This window comes from Oncorhynchus tshawytscha, unplaced genomic scaffold (assembly GCF_018296145.1).
Source record: "Oncorhynchus tshawytscha isolate Ot180627B unplaced genomic scaffold, Otsh_v2.0 Un_contig_16294_pilon_pilon, whole genome shotgun sequence".
NCBI lineage: Eukaryota > Metazoa > Chordata > Actinopteri > Salmoniformes > Salmonidae > Oncorhynchus > Oncorhynchus tshawytscha.
The window spans coordinates 6,067-24,784 of record NW_024607386.1 but is presented as its reverse complement, the minus strand read 5'-3'; the positions used below and the strand labels follow the sequence as shown (position 1 = coordinate 24,784).

The 18,718-nt window shown below is 45.7% G+C and overlaps 1 protein-coding gene and 1 long non-coding RNA gene across 2 annotated transcripts; one reads left to right on the top strand and one right to left on the bottom strand.

The window, feature by feature from the left end:
• The first annotated feature begins 4,700 nt into the window (after window positions 1-4,700).
• On the top strand, window positions 4,701-10,435 carry LOC121842454. The gene is made up of 3 exons (XR_006081110.1): window positions 4,701-4,866; window positions 8,093-8,187; window positions 10,314-10,435. It is a non-coding gene; the product is annotated as an uncharacterized LOC121842454 (long non-coding RNA).
• Window positions 10,436-16,907: 6,472 nt separating this feature from the next.
• Window positions 16,908-18,485, bottom strand: LOC121842453 (protein eva-1 homolog C-like). Its single transcript, XM_042312441.1, has 3 exons — window positions 17,969-18,485; window positions 17,343-17,491; window positions 16,908-17,203 (listed from the first exon to the last, which is right to left on the bottom strand). Exons 2-3 carry the CDS (start codon window positions 17,380-17,382, stop codon window positions 16,908-16,910), a joined length of 336 nt encoding a protein of 111 aa, XP_042168375.1. The 5' UTR covers window positions 17,383-17,491; window positions 17,969-18,485.
• Window positions 18,486-18,718: the final 233 nt, after the last annotated feature.

Below are 18,718 nucleotides of genomic sequence, written 5' to 3'. Positions count from 1 at the left end.
GCATCACGCTCCCTGACGTTACAGTGTATGGCAGGCAATGCCTCCCCTGACGTTACAGTGTATGGCAGGCATCACCGCCTCCCGGACGTTACAGTGTGTGGCAGGCATCACCGCCTCCCTGACGTTAGTGTATGGCAAGCATCACCTCCTGACGTTACAGTGTATGGCAGGCATCACCTCCTGACGTTACAGTGTATGGCAGGCATCACCTCCCTGACGTTACAGTGTATGGCAGGCATCACCTCCCCTGACGTTAGTGTATGGCAGTCACCTCCTGTATGGGCAGGCATCACCTCCCATCACCTCCTGACGTTACAGTGTGGCAGGCATCGCCTCCCTGACGTTTACAGTGTATGGCAGGCATCGCCTCCCTGACGTTGCGGCAGGCAGTGACGTTACAGTGGGCAGGCATCGCCTCTCCTGACGTTACAGTGTATGGCAGGCATCGCCTCCCTGACGTTACAGTGGCAGGCATCGCCTCCCTGACGTTACAGTGTATGGCAGGCACGCCTCCCTGACGTTACAGTGTATGGCAGGCATCGCCTCCCTGACGTTACAGTGTATGGCAGGCATCGCCTCCCTGACGTTACAGTGTATGGCAGGCATCGCCTCCTGACGTTACAGTGTATGGCAGGCATCGCCTCCCTGACGTTACAGTGTATGGCAGGCATCGCCTCCCTGACGTTGCAGTGTATGGCAGGCATCCTGATCAGTGTATGGCCTCCTGACGTTACAGTGTATGGCAGGCATCAGTCAGGCACTCCCTGGCGTTACAGTGTATGGCAGGCATCATCAGTGTATGGCAGGCATCCTGACGTTACAGTGTATGGCAGGCATCATCGCTCCCTGACGTTACAGTGTATGGCAGGCATCATCGCCTCCCTGACGTTACAGTGTATGGCAGGCATCATCGCCTCCCTGACGTTACAGTGTATGGCAGGCATCATCGCCTCCCTGACGTTACAGTGTATGGCAGGCATCATCGCCTCCTGACGTTACAGTGTATGGCAGGCATCATCGCCTCCCCTGACGTTACAGTGTATGGCAGGCATCATCGCCTCCCCAGTGTATGTTACAGTGTATGGCAGGCATCATCGCCTCCCTGACGTTACAGTGTATGGCAGGCATCATCGCCCTCCCTGACGTTACAGTGTATGGCAGGCATCATCGCCTCCCTGACGTTACAGTGTATGGCAGGCATCATCGCCTCCCTGACGTTAGTGTATGGCAGGCATCATCGCCTCCCTGACGTTACAGTGTATGGCAGGCATCATCGCTCCTGACGTTACAGTGTATGGCAGGCATCATCGCCTCCCCCTGACGTTAGTGTATGGCAACATCATCGCTCCCTGACGTTACAGTGTATGGCAGGCATCATCGCCTCCCTGACGTTACAGTGTATGGCAGGCATCATCGCCTCCCTGACGTTACAGTGTATGGCAGGCATCATCGCCTCCTGACGTTGGCAGGCAGTGTGTATGGCAGGCATCATCGCCTCCCTGACGTTACAGTGTATGGCAGGCATCATCGCCTCCCTGACGTTACAGTGTATGGCAGGCATCATCCTCCTGACGTTACAGTGTATGGCAGGCATCATCGCCTCCCTGACGTTACAGTGTATGGCAGGCATCACTCCCTGACGTTACAGTGTATGGCAGGCATCACCTCCCTGACGTTACAGTGTATGGCAAGCATCACCTCCCCTGACGTTACAGTGTCTGGCAGGCATCACCTCCCTGACGTTACAGTGTATGGCAGGCATCACCTCCCTGACGTTACAGTGTATGGCAGGCATCACCTCCCTGACGTTACAGTGAATGGCAGGCATCATCGCCTCCTGACGTTACAGTGTATGGCAGGCATCATCGCCTCCCTGACGTTACAGTGTATGGCAGGCATCATCGCCTCCCTGACGTTAGTGTATGGCAGGCATCATCGCCTCCCTGACGTTACAGTGTATGGCAGGCACGCTCCCCTGACGCAGTGTGCGGCAGACATCGCCTCCCTGACGTTACAGTGTGCGGCAGGCACGCTCCCTGACGTTACAGTGTGCGGCAGGCACGCTCCTGACGTTACAGTGTGCGGCAGGCATCATCAACTACATTTAACCGCGGGAAGATGGTCGGGGGCCTGGAACATAATTACTAATAATTTGTTGACTTCAAATTGACCTCAATAAGCCCTAACGTATACTGTACAGTGCATTCGGAAAGTATTCAGACCGCTAGAAATGTTCCACATTTTGTTACATTACAGCCTTTCAGCCTTCAGACTCTTTACTCAGTACTTTGATGAAGCACGTTTGGCAGTGATTACAGCCTCCAGTCTTCTTGGGTCTGACGCTACAATCTTGGCACAACTGTATTTGGGAGTTTCTCCCATTCTTCTCTGCAGATCCTCTCAAGCTCTGTCAAGTTGGATGGGGAGTGTTGCTGCACAGCTATTTTCAGGTCTCTCCAGAGATGTTTGATCGGGGGGTCAAGTCCGGACTCTGGCTGGGCCACTCAAGGACACTGAGGCTTGTCCCGAAGCCACTCCTGCATTGTCTTGGCTGTGTGTTTAGGGTCATTGTCCTGTTGGAAAGTGAACCTTCACCCCAGTCTGAGGTCCTGAGTGCCTTGGAGCAGGTTTCATCAGGATCTCTGTACTTTGCTCCGTTCATCTTTCCTCGATCCTGCCTAATCTCCCAGTCCCTGCCGCTGAAAAACATCCCCACAGCATGATGCTGCCACCACCATGCTTCACCATAGGGATGGTGCCAGGTTTCCTCCAGACGTGACGCTTGGCATTCAGGGCAAAGAGTTCAATCTTGGTTTCATTAGACCAGAGATTCTTGTTTCTCATGGTCTGAGTCCTTTAGGTGCCTTTTGGCAAACTCCAAGTGGGCTGTCATGTGTATTTTACTGAGGAGTGGCTTCTGTCTGGCCACTCTAAAATAAAGGCCTGAATGGTAGAGTGCTGCAGAGATGGTTGTCCTTCTGGAAGGTTCTCCCATCTCCACAGAGGAACTCTGGAGCTCTGTCAGAGTGACCATCAGGTTCTTGGTCACCTCCTGACCAAGGCCCTTCTCCCCGATTGCTCAGTTTGACCAGGCGGCCAGATCTAGGAGAGTCTTGGTGATTCCAAACATCTTCCATTTAAGAATGATGGAGGTCACTGTGTTCTTGGGGACCTTCAATGCTGCAGAATATTTTGGTACCCTTCCCCAGATCTGTGCCTCGACACAATCCTGTCTCAGAGCTTTACAGACAGTTCCTTCGACCTCATGGCTTGCTTTTTGCTCTGACATGCACTGTCAACTGTGGGACCTTATATAGACCGGTGTGTGCCTTTCCAAATCATGTCCAATCAATTTAATTTACCACAGGTGGACTCCCATCAAGTTGCAGAAACATCTCAAGGATGATCAATGGAAACAGGATGCACCTGAGCTTAATTTTGAGTCTCATTGCAAAAGGGTCTGAATATTTATGTAAATAAGGTATGTTTTTATTTTTAATACATTTGCAAAAATGTCTAAAAACCTGTGTTCACTTTGTAGATAATGACAAATAATTTAATCCATTTTAGAATAAGGTTGTAACGTAACAAAATGTGGAAAAAGAGAAGGAGTCTGAATACTTTCTGAATGCACCGTATAATGTTGGACTAAAACATAATAATTTCCAACCTTGCTTACATTTGTATAAGATCACATGTCTCTCTACTATGTGTGAGAATACTTGGGAACAGATTTCTGAAATTAAAATCATTTGGAGCTGATTTACTTCTGTTTTTTACAGTCTTATGTCCAACAATTAATTTAACAAAAATATATTTGTATTGTTCAGAATCCCGGTGTGTGTGTTGTCCAGATGTACAAAACCCCTGATTATCAGTTGAGATATCAGTGATCACCGAACCCTCTCCCCTCTCTCTGTCTAATTGTCTCTCTGTCTATCTCCCCTCTATTTGTCTCTCTCTCCCCCTGCCTCTCTCCCTCCCTCCCCCCTCCCTCTCTCCCCCTCCCTCTCTCCCCCCTCCCCCCTCTCTTCCTCCTCCCTCCTCTCTCTCTCTCCTCCTCTCTGCCTCCTCCCTCCTCTCTCTCTCTCCCCCTCCCTCCTCTCTGCCTCCTCCCCCTCTCCCTCCCTCCCCTCCCTCCTCTCTCTCTGCCTCCTCCCGTATCTCTCTCTCCCTCCTCCCCTCCCTCGTCTCTCCTCTCTCTCTCCCCCTCCCTCCTCTCTGCCTCCTCCCTCCTCTCTCTCTCCCCCTCCTCCCCTCCCTCGTCTCTCCTCCTCCCTCCTCTCTCTCTGCCTCCTCCCGTATCTCTCCCTCCCTCCTCTCTCCTCTCTCTCTCCCCCTCCCTCCTCTCTGCCTCCTCCCTCCTCTCTCTCTCTCTCTCCCTCCTCCCCTCCCTCGTCTCTCTCTCTCTCTCTCTCCCTCCTCCCCTCCCTCGTCTCTCCTCTCTCTCTCTCCCTCCTCCCATACCTCGTCTCTCCTCTCTCTCTCTCCCTCCTCCCATACCTCGTCTCTCCTCTCTCTCTCTCCCTCGTCTCTCCTCTCTCTCTCTCCCTCCTCCCTCCCTCGTCTCTCCTCTCTCTCTCTCTCCCTCCTCCCTCCACCCCTCCCTCCTCTCTCTCTCTCCCCCTCCCTCCTCTCTGCCTCCTCCCGTATCTCTCTCTCTCCTCTCTCTCTCTTTCCCCCTCCCTCCTCTCTGCCTCCTCCCGTATCTCTCTCTCCCTCCTCCCCTCCCAGGCATCTCTCCAGGTGATTCCAGTGGAGGAGGCTCAGCTGTGGTGGGCTGCTAAGGAGTTGCATAGAGGGAAGAAACTGCAGGATTACATCGGCAAGAACGACAAAACCAAGATCGTAGTCAAAATACAGAAGGTGGGTGGAGCTACACAACTTGTCAGTAGGGACAGGTGGGTGGAGCTATACTACAACTAGTCAGTAGGGACAGGTGGGTGGAGCTATACTACAACTAGTTAGTAGGGACAGGTGCGTGGAGCTATACTACAACTAGCCAGTAGGGACAGGTGGGTGGAGCTATACTACAACTAGCCAGTAGGGACAGGCGGGTGGAGCTACACTACAACTAGCCGGTAGGGACAGGCGGGTGGAGCTACACTACAACTAGCCGGTAGGGACAGGCGGGTGGAGCTACACTACAACTAGCCGGTAGGGACAGGTGGGTGGAGCTACACTACAACTAGCCGGTAGGGACAGTTTTTTTTGTCTTCTAGTTTTCAGGCAAAATAACCCAATCAAATGGAAAGCTCCTTGAAAGAGGGAATATACCAGACCTATTGGCCAAAATCAATGGTGTTCTTTTGTACAGATAATAGAACAAAAATGAAGGAAACTTTTAAGAGTTCAGAGTTTTAGTTTATAAATACTTTGCTACAATGACATACTAACCTAGCTACCTTGCTCGTTCCTTTCTGTTAGCATGTACTGTAGTAAGTACATCATACTGCTTTCAGGATACGTGTCTGTTCAGATTCCACAATGATTCTTTAGTTGTGGACATTACGCGCTCCCTCTCTTCCTCTTGGTCCTCCTCTTTTCTAAGTCACCTTGATTTACCACCTATGTGTTTTATCAGCGTCTTTATGAAAATATTTAGTCAACTCCACGACAGTAGATAAAACAAGGGGATAAAGCAGCACACAAGTAGACTGCAAATGCATGCTGGGTAGGCACGCTCTGAGCTCGTGAAGTGAGCGATATTGGAGCGGGCGAGAAGGCCGACACTCCAGCCTTTGGGGAAACTCGCTTTTCTTGCTTCGCTCTGCTCACATACTCTGGTGTTATTTACAGTACTTGCCTGTTATTTACAGTACTTGCCTGTAATTTAGAGTACTTGCCTGTAATTTAGAGTACTTGCCTGTAATTTAGAGTACTTGCCTGTAATTTAGAGTACTTGCCTGTAATTTAGACTACTTGCCTGTTATTTAGAGTACTTGCCTGTTATTTAGAGTACTTGCCTGTTATTTAGAGTACTTGCATGTTATTTAGAGTACTTGCATGTTATTTAGAGTACTTGCCTGTAATTTAGAGTACTTGCCTGTTATTTAGAGTACTTGCCTGTTATTTAGAGTACTTGCCTGTTATTTAGAGTACTTCCATGTTAGTGTTGTTAGTGTGAAACAGGGCTAAATGCCATCTGTTGTTGCTATGCCATCTGTTGTTGCTATGCCATCTGTTGTTGCTATGCCATCGGTTGTTGCTATGCCATCGGTTGTTGCTATGCCATCTGTTGTTGCTATGCCATCGGTTGTTCCAAACACGGGTTGTTTTGGTACAAAAGCTATTACTGACTGGAGGAGATGTACACTGGTGTGTTACTGACTGGAGGAGATGTACACTGGTGTGTTACTGACTGGAGGAGATGCACACTGGTGTGTTACTGACTGGAGGAGATGTACACTGGTGTGTTACTGACTGGAGGAGATGTACACTGGTGCGTTACTGACTGGAGGAGATGTACACTGGTGCGTTACTGACTGGAGGAGATGTACACTGGTGCGTTACTGACTGGAGGAGATGTACACTGGTGTGTTACTGACTGGAGGAGATGTACACTGGTGTGTTACTGACTGGAGGAGATGCACACTGGTGTGTTACTGACTGGAGGAGATGCACACTGGTGTGTTACTGACTGGAGGAGATGTACACTGGTGTGTTACTGACTGGAGGAGATGTACACTGGTGTGTTACTGACTGGAGGAGATGTACACTGGTGTGTTACTGACTGGAGGAGATGTACACTGGTGTGTTACTGACTGGAGGAGATGTACACTGGTGTGTTACTGACTGGAGGAGATGTACACTGGTGTGTTACTGACTGGAGGAGATGTACACTGGTGTGTTACTGACTGGAGGAGATGTACACTGGTGTGTTACTGACTGGAGGAGATGCACACTGGCGCGTTACTGACTGGAGGAGATGCACACTGGCGCGTTACTGACTGGAGGAGATGCACACTGGCGCGTTACTGACTGGAGGAGATGCACACTGGCACGTTACTGACTGGAGGAGATGCACACTGGCGCACACTGGCGCGTTAATGACTGGAGGAGATGCACACTGGCGCGTTACTGATGGAGATGCACACTGGCGCGTTACTGACTTACTGACTGGAGGAGATGCACACTGGCGTTACTGACTGGAGGAGATGCACACTGGCGCGTTACTGACTGGAGGAGATGCACACTGGCGCGTTACTGACTGGGGAATCTGGAAAACAGTAGGTTTTTTTTACCTGTTACACTGAACGTTTATCTTTTTGCCCGCGTGAGCAGAGCGCAAGCCACTTTATCAGCTGTTCTCGGGTATGACTGAGCTACGCATCGTCGACATCTTGACCGAGTACATTTTTACAGAGGGTACATGTCAATAATCCAAAATGGTTTCTTCTCTCATCTCCATATAAAAACACAGGATAGTTAAGATCACATCAGAGCCAGTAAGATGAGGTAAGGAGAGGAAACCAAGGAAGCAATAGTCCATGCTTTTCAGTTCGTAGTAGGCCTAGCCCTTGGTCGTAGCCTGGAGAGATAGATCTAGATGTTCTAGAGAGAGCGAGATCTAGGATTGTTCTAGAGAGAGATTTAGACGTTCTAGAGCGAGAGATCTGGATGTTCTAGAGCGAGAGAGATAGATCTAAATGTTCTAGAGTGAGATAGATAGATAGATCTAGATGTTCTAGAGAGAGATAGATCTAGATGTTCGAGAGAGCGCGAGATCTAGGATTGTTCTAGAGAGATTTAGACGTTCTAGAGCGAGAGGGATAGATCTAGATGTTCTAGAGAGATTTAGACGTTCTAGAGCGAGAGAGATGGATCTAGACGTTCTTGGGAGACAGATCTAGACGATCTAGATGGGGGATAGATCTAGACGATCTAGATGGGGATAGATCTAGACGTTCTAGACGGGGATAAATCTAGATGTTCTAGAGGGGGATAGATCTAGACACTGACAGATCTAGACGGGGATAGATCTAGACGTAGATTTTGATGTTCTAGGTCCCACAAATGGATATAATAGATTGATCACCCATGACCCACTGGTGTAGCTTGTCCTGATGTTTTGACCATGTGTTCCTGTCAGAGGGGCCAGGGGCGCCAGCCAGAGAACCTGTGGTCACAGAGGAACAACAGAAACAGATGATGATGCACCACTACAAGAGACAACAGGAACTCAAGGTGGGACTCACACACACATATACATATACACACACATATACACACACACACATACATTCAGTTGAAGTCAGAAGTTTACATACACTTAGGTTGAAGTCATTAAAACTCGTTTTTCTACCACTCCACAAATGTCTTGTTAACACACTATAGTTTTGGCAGGTCGATAAAGATGTCTACTTTGTGCATGACACGAGTAATTTTTCCAACAATTGTTTACAGACAGATTATTTCACTTATAATTCACTGTATCACAATTCCAGTGGGTCAAAAGTGCCTTTAGACAGCTTGAAAAATTCCAGAAAATGATGTCATTGCTTTAGAAGCTTCTGATAGGCTAATAGACATCATTAGAGTCAATTGGAGGTGTACCTGTCGAGGTATTTCAAGGCCTACCTTCAAACTAAATGCCTCTTTGCTTGACATCATGGGAAAATCAAAAGAAATCAGCCAAGACCTCAGAAAAAAATTGTAGTCTGGTTCATCCTTGGGAGCAATTTCCAAACGCCTGAAGGGACCACGTTAATCTGTTTAAACAATAGTACGCAAGTATAAACATCATGGGACCACGCAGCCGTCATACCGCTCAGGAAGGAGACGCCTTCTGTCTCCTAGAGATGAACGTACTTTGGTGCGAAAAGTGCAAATCAATCCCAGAACAACAGCAAAGGACCATTTGAAGATGCTGGAGAAAACAGGTACAAAAGTATCTATATCCACAGTAAAACAAGTCCTATATCGACATAACCTGAAAGGCCGCTCAGCAAGGAAGAAGCCACTGCTCCAAAACCACCATAAAAAAGCCAGACTACGGTTTGCAACTGCACATGGGGACAAAGATCGTACTTTTTGGAGAAATGTCCTCTGTTCTGATGAAACAAAAATAGAACTGTTTGGCCATAATGACCATCGTTGTGTTTGGAGGAAAAGGGGGAGTCTTGCAAGCCGAAGAACACCATTCCAACCGTGAAGCACGGGGGTGGCAGCATCATGTTGTGGGGGTGCTTTGCTGCAGGAGGGACTGGTGCACGTCACAGAACAGATGGCTTCATGAGGAAGAAAAGTATGTGGGTATATTGAAGCAACATCTCAAGACATCAGTCAGGAAGTTAAAGCTTGGTCGCAAATGGGTCTTTCAAATGGACAATGACCCCAAGCATACTTCCAAAGTTGTGACAAAATGGCTTAAGGACAACAAAGTCAAGGTATTGGAGTGGCCATCACAAAGCCCTGACCTCAATCCAATAGAAAATGTGTAGGCAGAACTGAAAAAGTGTGTGCGGGCAAGGAGGCCTACAAACCTGACTCAGTTACACCAGCTCTGTCAGGAGGAATGGGCCAAAATTCACCAAACTTATTGTGGGGAGCTTGTGGAAGGCTACCCGAAACGTTTGACCCAAGTTAAACAATTTAAAGGCAATGCTACCAAATGCTAATTGAGTGTATGTAAACTTCCGACCCACTGGGAATGTGATAATAAAAGCTGAAATACATCATTTTCTCTACTATTATTCTGACATTTCACATTCTTCAAATAAAGTGCTGATCCTAACTGACGTAAAACAGGGATTTTCCACTGGGATTAAATGTCAGGAATTGTGTATTTGGCTAAGGTGTATGTAAACTTCTGACTTCATCTGTACATATACAGTCTATATAGTCTATACAGACTCCCTGTCCTACAGTGAATATACATTATATAGTCTATACAGTCTCCCTGTCCTACAGTGAATATACATTATATAGTCTATACAGTCTCCCTGTCCTACAGTGAATATACACGATACAGTCTATATAGTCTATACAGTCTATACAGTCTCCCTGTCCTACAGTGAATATACATGATACAGTCTATACAGTCTCCCTGTCCTACAGTGAATATACATGATACAGTCTATACAGTCTATACAGTCTATACAGTCTCCCTGTCCTACAGTGAATATACATGATACAGTCTATATAGTCTATACAGTCTATATAGTCTCCCTGTAATTTCCACCTCCCTACCAATCTGGTTGTGGGGAAAGTTACTGGAATTTTGCAACCCTATTCCCACCTCACCTTAATAATCTACTTTATCTGAGTACATTACCGTAAACCATAGTGTATTATGTCTGTGGTTTTGACAGATGCTGGACGAGGTGGAAGACGACAGTCACCTCCACTCAGACTGGTCAGACAGACAGGCCTTAAAGAGACAGTTCCAGGGCCTCAGCAACATCAAGTGGGGTCCCAGATAGACACACGTCTTTATTTTTTTTTATTACAAATTGTAAGTTTAAGTTTACAAAAAAATTAAGTTGGTTCTGCAATGTTGAAAATAGAGTGTGTTGACAAAAAAAAAAAAAGAGTGTTTTAAATATATATTTAGCCGGAACTATATACACACGCCAACACACAGAGGGAGACAGAACCCACACACTCACTATTGATGCCGTAACCCAATGGACTGTTGTTCTACAGAAACATTGTTCTCTCCAACCTCTGTTGCTCCACCTGAAATCTGTTCCCTGTTGTCTGTGTGCCTGTTTTTAAAATGTTTTGTCCATCATCTTTATTTAAACTTAGGCCATGTGACAATGTCATAGAAATGTCACATTGGAAATGGTCAATAATACGTATTGTAATGAACTGATCAATCTTGCGTGTATGGATCCCAATGTCCTCTCTCTCTCTTTGGCCGGGATTCAAGCCAAGCCGGGGCTCAACCTTTTTTCTTCTTTGAGTCTCTGATGGCACAGCTGGCGCTGCAGTACAGCGCCCTTAACCACTGCGCCACCCGGGAGGCCCCGTGTTTCAACCTTTTTAAAGGTGCTACATATCTCATGCGGAAGCAAGGTGAATCGATGCAACAACACATCCCATTTCCCTGTAACATGGTGTAGAGGTTACTATTTTACTTTCAGTTTCGTCCACCAACTAATCATTTTTGATATTGAAAATATTTGAGATTTAGATTTAATACAGGGATTCCCTACATTATTCAGTGCTTGTTTTCTCACATAAACTGAAATTGAGCGAAGAGTGTAGAATTTTAGCAACCAGGAAATTGCAGAACGATTTTTCCATTCTGTCATTGTTTGGTTGTGATTGAGGAGGAGAGGACACGCCTCCTAGTGACACCGATGGAAGAGTGAGGGTGCAGTTTCCTATCGTGACAACAAAGGCAGTTGTGGCTTTTGTTGTCTAATAGAAAGTTAACAATTTTGAATGTAGTTTAAAATATATATATATATATATATATATTGTGAAACACTATCATTCCACTATTACAGCAGATATATTATGTAAATGTCCTAAAATTACAATGCAAAAGTCCTTTTGTAATGATCTTTAAAAGTCTGATGTAGTGTGCAAGCGTTATAACGAGTCTTGCATTGAATCCCGGCCTCTCTCTCTCTCTCTCTGTGTGTGTTCACTGACTGCCTGTTGAGTCATGGGTAGTTGACGTCCGGTATTCTGGGTGTATCAATCACAACTTTCACTGAGGAGGATGCACCTCGCTTCCTCTCTTTGTCCCAGCCTGGGCCAACCAGGCCTCTGTAACCCAGTGCCTCATACAGCCAGGATGCACCACACTCCCTCTCTTTGTCCCAGCCTGGGCCAACCAGGCCTCTGTAACCCAATGCCTCATACAGCCAGGATGCACCACACTCCCTCTCTTTGTCCCAGCCTGGGCCAACCAGGCCTCTGTAACCCAGTGCCTCATACAGCCAGGATGTTACCACACCACAATTACACCCTATTCACTATGGAGTGCATTACTTTTGACAAGGGCCCTAATGAACTAATGGGGCCTGGTCAAAAGTAGTGCACTATATAGTCTATTTGGGATACACCCACAGCCTCGCTCCACAGGGGGAAGTTCTAGAGTTCACACTGAAGGTTCCAGAACAACAGAGGAGGGGTGAAGGTTCCAGAACAACAGAGGAGGGGTGAAGGTTCCAGAACAGAGGGGTGAAGGTTCCAGAACAGAGGGGTGAAGGTTCCAGAACAACAGAGGGGTGAAGGTTCCAGAACAGCGAAGGGAACTGTCCCTTGGGGACAGAAAGACTAGGATTCCAAACAGGTGTGAACTACAGAGCTGTTTACAAGCAGGACAGGGTAGGAAGTGGAAACCTGGACACATGGAGTGGAACATTTCTCAACCTTCTGAAGCAACATACTATACCAAAGGAACACCTTCCTAATATTGAGTTGCACCCACCCCCCTTTTGCCCTAGGCATGGACTCTACAAGGTGTCGAAAGCATTCCACAGACATGCTGGCCCATGTAGACTCCAATGCTTCCCACAGTTGTGTCAAGTTGGCTGGATGTCCTTTACGTGGTGGACCATTCTTGATACACATGGGAAACTGTTGAGTGTGAAAAACCCAACAAAGTTGCAGTTCTTGACACAAACCGATGCGCCTGACACCTTCTACCATACCCCTTTAAAGGCACTCAAGTCTTTTGTCTTGCCCAGACACAATCCATGTCTCAAGGCTTCAAAATCCTTCTTTAACCTGTCTCCTCCCCTTCATCTACACTGATTTGAAGTGGATTTAACAATAAGGGATTATAGCTTTCCTCCTGGTCAGTCTGTTATGGAAAGAGCCGGTGTTCTTAATGTTTTGTCCACTCAATGTATATTGCTAACCGATACAGTCTCAGACTGTGTAATATTTAACGTCTTGAAAAGCGTCCCAAAAGACACCTTATCCCCTATATAGTGTGCCAGTTCAGACCAGCACTCAGCCATCTGGGACTCAGACGCAAGTGTTTTTCATCGTCTCTGTATACCATGAAAAAAAGATAAACAATGTGCTCGGATCCACTTTATACAAAGTTAAATCAGCTGCCGGCTCCTCCTGTATAAAATCCAAAGAACAGAAATAGAACAACGCTCCGGTAAATAGACACACAATACAATATGCCAACCTGTCATTGTGATGTCATTCCCTGTCATTGTGATGTCATTCCCTGTCATTATGATGTCATTCCCTGTCATTATGATGTCATTACCTGTCATTATGATGTCATTACCTGTCATTATGATGTCATTCCCTGTCATTATGATGTCATTCCCTGTCATTGTGATGTCATTAACCTAAATGTAATTTCTCATGAAGGCCTGCTGGGTGCAAGAGTCCATGTAAGTTTATTTACCGGAGGTGTGTCCTACTTCTCTTCTAAAGTATGTCATGGAACATCTTGACTGACCTGAGTCTTGGAGGGCTGAGTGTTTTGTCATTTGATTTGTCAAGCGGGGGGGGACCAACTCCATATTAACGCCCATGATTTTGGAATGAGATGATCGACAAGCAGGTGTCCACGTATCTTTGGTCATGTTGTGTACTTCAATTCTTTATTTCACCACTTCTTCCCCTTCTGGAAACCTTGGTTACAACCGCTCTCAAAAATCATCAGTAAAAAAAATATATATATATTTTTTGACACCAAACTCCACAAAGCAAGTTCTGCAGGTTCTAGTTTGTTCTTATCTTGATTACTGTCCAGTCATGTGGTCCAGTGCTGCTAAGAAAGACCTCGTTAAGCTGCTGCTGGTCCAGAACAGAGCGGCACATCTTGTTCTTCATGATAATCAGAGGACTGATATAAATACTATGCTGCCAGTCTCTCTTGGTTCAGAGTTGAGGAGAGACTGACTGCTTCACTTATTTTAATAACATTGTGTTGAAAATCCCAAATTGTTTGCATAGTCAACTTACACACAGCTCTGACACACACACACTTATGCCACCAGGGGTCTTTTCATAGTCCCCAAAACCAGAACAAATTCAAGAAAGCATACAGTATTATATAGAGCCCTTATTCCATGTAACTCCGTTCCATCTCATATTGCTCAAATAAACAGCAAACCTGGTTTCAAAAAACAGATAAAGCAACACCTCGCGGCACAACGACTCTCCCCCTATTTGATCTAGATAGTTTGTGTGTATGTACTGATATCTAGGCTACGCGTGCCTTTTGTAAATTGATGTAGTTCTGTTCTTTTCTATTGATGTTCTGTATTATGTCGTGTTCTGTGTTCTGTGTTTCATGTTCTGTGTTCTGTGTTCTGTGTTCTGTGTGGAACCCCAGGAAGAGTAGCTGCTGCTTTTGCAACAGCTAATAGAGATCCTAATAAAATACCCTGAACAACAATTAATACGCTCTTGTCGTCTTTCTAGATTGATCTAGAATGTTTGACACGGTTGATCATGAAATAATACTTGCTAAATTGCATTATTATGGTGGTCATGATTATACATATAAATGGCTATATAATTATGTTTAGGATTAGAAAACAATTTCTGTATGCAAAATGGTTGTTCATCTACCAAGTGCGAAGATTTCCTGTGGCGTTCCACAGGGTTCAATCCTTGGACCTTTGTTATTCCTAATCTGTATATCAATGACCTACCGTACTTCACATTCTTTTTTGCCGATGATACCAACTTGATTTGATCACACACAACAAAAACATGTCAATTCACAAATCAATGAAGCCAAGTCAGGCGTGGCCACATTTTCCCGAATGGTTCCAGAATAACAAATGATCTATAAATATTGATAAATCCCACTACATTGTATTCACAGGTAAGAATCTGAACTATATAATATATGTAAATGTGTATATATATACAAAAAGAGCCAGAATATCAAAATGGAATGAAATCTACTAGATTCCTCGGTGTACTAGTTGATGAAAAGTTGTCCTGGAAAGATATTTGTTTCCTACCTACACAAATTACTCATCGCACAAAAGACATTGGCCAGACTAACCACCTCCTCTAACTACTGCGCTCCATTTCCCCCCCCGTTTAAGAAACTCAATATATTATCTTCCAAATACAACATTAATATACTCCAATTATTCACCTTCATCTACAAATATACATACTTCCCCGACAACCTACCTAAACCCTTCAATGTATTCTTCCAGGTTCATTCCCAAATCCATAAAACCAGAGTGAATTCTCTTATCAGATAGAGGTTCCAAACTCTGGAATTCCTATATTCACATTACCAAAACATCCCTCAATCACTTAGTGTAGACTAGGGGTCAGTCTTATGGACCAGACAACCCAGTAATCCCCTCCCTGTAGCATAACTGGGGCGGCAGGGTAACCTAGTGGTTAGAGCGTTGGACTAGCAACCGGAAGGTTGCAAGTTCAAATCCCCAAGCTGACAAGGTACAAATCTGTTGTTCTGCCCCTGAACAGGCAGTTAACCCACTGTTCCTAGGCCGTCATTGAAAATAAGAATGTGTTCTTAACTGACTTGCCTAGTTAAATAAATGTTAAAAAAATAACTCTCTCACACACACAGTTCTGTTACTCCAGCTGTGTAACTGAGTAGTAGATAAGGAGTATGGTTCTGTTACTCCAGCTGTGTAACTGAGTAGTAGATAAGGAGTCTGGTTCTGTTACTCCAGCTGTGTAACTGAGTGGTAGATAAGGAGTCTGGTTCTGTTACTCCAGCTGTGTAACTGAGTAGTAGATAAGGAGTCTGGTTCTGTTACTCCAGCTGTGTAACTGAGTAGTAGATAAGGAGTATGGTTCTGTTACTCCAGCTGTGTAACTGAGTAGTAGATAAGGAGTCTGGTTCTGTTACTCCAGCTGTGTAACTGAGTGGTAGATAAGGAGTCTGGTTCTGTTACTCCAGCTGTGTAACTGAGTAGTAGATAAGGAGTCTGGTTCTGTTACTCCAGCTGTGTAACTGAGTAGTAGATAAGGAGTCTGGTTCTGTTACTCCAGCTGTGTAACTGAGTGGTAGATAAGGAGTCTGGTTCTGTTACTCCAGCTGTGTAACTGAGTAGTAGATAAGGAGTCTGGTTCTGTTACTCCAGCTGTGTAACTGAGTAGTAGATAAGGAGTCTGGTTCTGTTACTCCAGCTGTGTGTAACTGAGTAGTAGATAAGGAGTATGGTTCTGTTACTCCAGCTGTGTGTAACTGAGTGGTAGATAAGGAGTCTGGTTCTGTTACTCCAGCTGTGTAACTGAGTAGTAGATAAGGAGTCTGGTTCTGTTACTCCAGCTGTGTGTAACTGAGTAGTAGATAAGGAGTATGGTTCTGTTACTCCAGCTGTGTGTAACTGAGTAGTAGATAAGGAGTCTGGTTCTGTTACTCCAGCTGTGTAACTGAGTAGTAGATAAGGAGTCTGGTTCTGTTACTCCAGCTGTGTAACTGAGTAGTAGATAAGGAGTATGGTTCTGTTACTCCAGCTGTGTGTAACTGAGTGGTAGATAAGGAGTCTGGTTCTGTTACTCCAGCTGTGTGTAACTGAGTAGTAGATAAGGAGTCTGGTTCTGTTACTCCAGCTGTGTAACTGAGTAGTAGATAAGGAGTATGGTTCTGTTACTCCAGCTGTGTGTAACTGAGTGGTAGATAAGGAGTCTGGTTCTGTTACTCCAGCTGTGTGTAACTGAGTAGTAGATAAGGAGTCTGGTTCTGTTACTCCAGCTGTGTAACTGAGTAGTAGATAAGGAGTCTGGTTCTGTTACTCCAGCTGTGTAACTGAGTAGTAGATAAGGAGTCTGGTTCTGTTACTCCAGCTGTGTGTAACTGAGTAGTAGATAAGGAGTCTGGTTCTGTTACTCCAGCTGTGTGTAACTGAGTAGTAGATAAGGAGTCTGGTTCTGTTACTCCAGCTGTGTGTAACTGAGTAGTAGATAAGGAGTCTGGTCCTGATCACAGGACGTCCCGTAGAGATCAGAGTTCATCCAGATCTCCTGGATCACCATGTCCCTCCTCTCCATGCGTTCAGCCTCTCCGCGTCCGCTGTCCTGTAGCTCACTTCCTCCCAGCAGTAAGCCAGCTGCCTGTCTGAGTCCGACAGCAGCGAGCAGTCAGTCATCTCCTCCTCTTCTTCATCATCATCATCATCCTCCTCTTCCTGGCTCCTGCGTGTTTGTGTTTTGTGTGTGTGGCGGAGCCCCCTACAGGTCAGTCTGATAGACACAGCCAGCAGGGTGAGTAGCAGACCAACACACACACTGGAGGTGAACAGCAACGCCGCAGTCTCTGGATGCTCTGGGGAGAGGAGAGGAGAGGAGAGGAGAGGAGAGGAGAGGGAGAGGAGAGGAGAGGAGAGGAGAGGAGAGGAGAGGAGTTAATACAGAGATGGATGATTTGTGTGTGTGTGTGTTAGCGTGTGTGTGTGTGCCTGTACCTTTAATATAGGAGTAAGTCATAACAGAGTTACTCATCATGACTCCTGTGTTTCCTGGTGTTCTGGAGTCCTTAGGATAGACAGCCACATCTGCAGGACCAGGGTGGGCTGGGGAGGACCGGGGTGGGCTGGGTGAGGACCGGGGTGGGCTGGGGAAATGAAAGAAAATAAATGAGTATTTATCTTATTCTAATGGAGGTGTAGATTAGATCTCACATTCCAGTGTTGGAACTAGGAAACAAGGCTGCATGGAATTTCTGTTAATAGGGGACTCTGTGTAGCCAATGGCAACGTCTGCTTTAGGTATAATGCCGGGAGCCACTGTTGGATTTGATCACTCTAATACAGTCCCACCTCTTCCAACAACACCACCAAAACAACTGCTATGCGAATGTTGACTAAAGCGGATCTGACTGTATAGAGCCCTAATCCTAGATCTGGATTCAACACGTTTGATGGAGATTCTCCATACAGCTTTTTAGTCCAGAACTCGGCTTAATGTACATCCGGGAAACCAGACCGTAACCACCTGAATAAAGCCATTTCCAGTTGTTTGGGTCCTCGCGTAGTTGTCATGTCACAGTTGAGGAATCACCTGGGTATTATTTATATATCGATGACAGTACCTTTTGGGTGTGAGGTGGGTCTGTGTAGTACATCTGGGTCTGCTTCCTGCAGTAATGTCTGTGGTACTGTAATGGGGAAAGCACAAAGAGTGTTACCTGTGAGGAAAGTACTCCTATACTTCTCTTTCATACACACACACACTTCTCGCTCGTAACTACTCTTTACAGTCCATCCAAAAGAGGACTCTCGAAAGAGTCAAACACACAGAGATGAGCAGTGTTTTCTGTTAGACTTGTTACGTTGGTAAGTAACCAAGGGAAACTGGTATTGTTTTGTGTATCAATGGAGATGATATGATCTGTCCAAAGGGATCTTTCAACACTGGTCGAAAGTTTAAATCCCCCAAATGATTATATTCACAACAATGTCTATCAGCTGATGGTCTCACAAAGAGCCTGGCATTTGAACCAATCACAGGAAGCGCCACAGGAAGGGGCCGTAGTCACAAAGCATCTCAGAGTAGGAGTGCCTGATTTAGGACCAAGTCCCCCCCGTCCATATGATTCTAATTCATTATGATCTGTCCATATGATTCTAATTCATTATGATCTGTCCATATGATTCTAATTCATTATGACCTATCTAGGATCTGTCCATATGAATCTAATTCATTATGATCTATCTAGGATCTGTCCATATGAATCTAATTCATTATGACCTATCTAGGATCTGTCCATATGAATCTAATTCATTATGATCTATCTAGGATCTGTCCATATGAATCTAATTCATTATGATCTGTCCATATG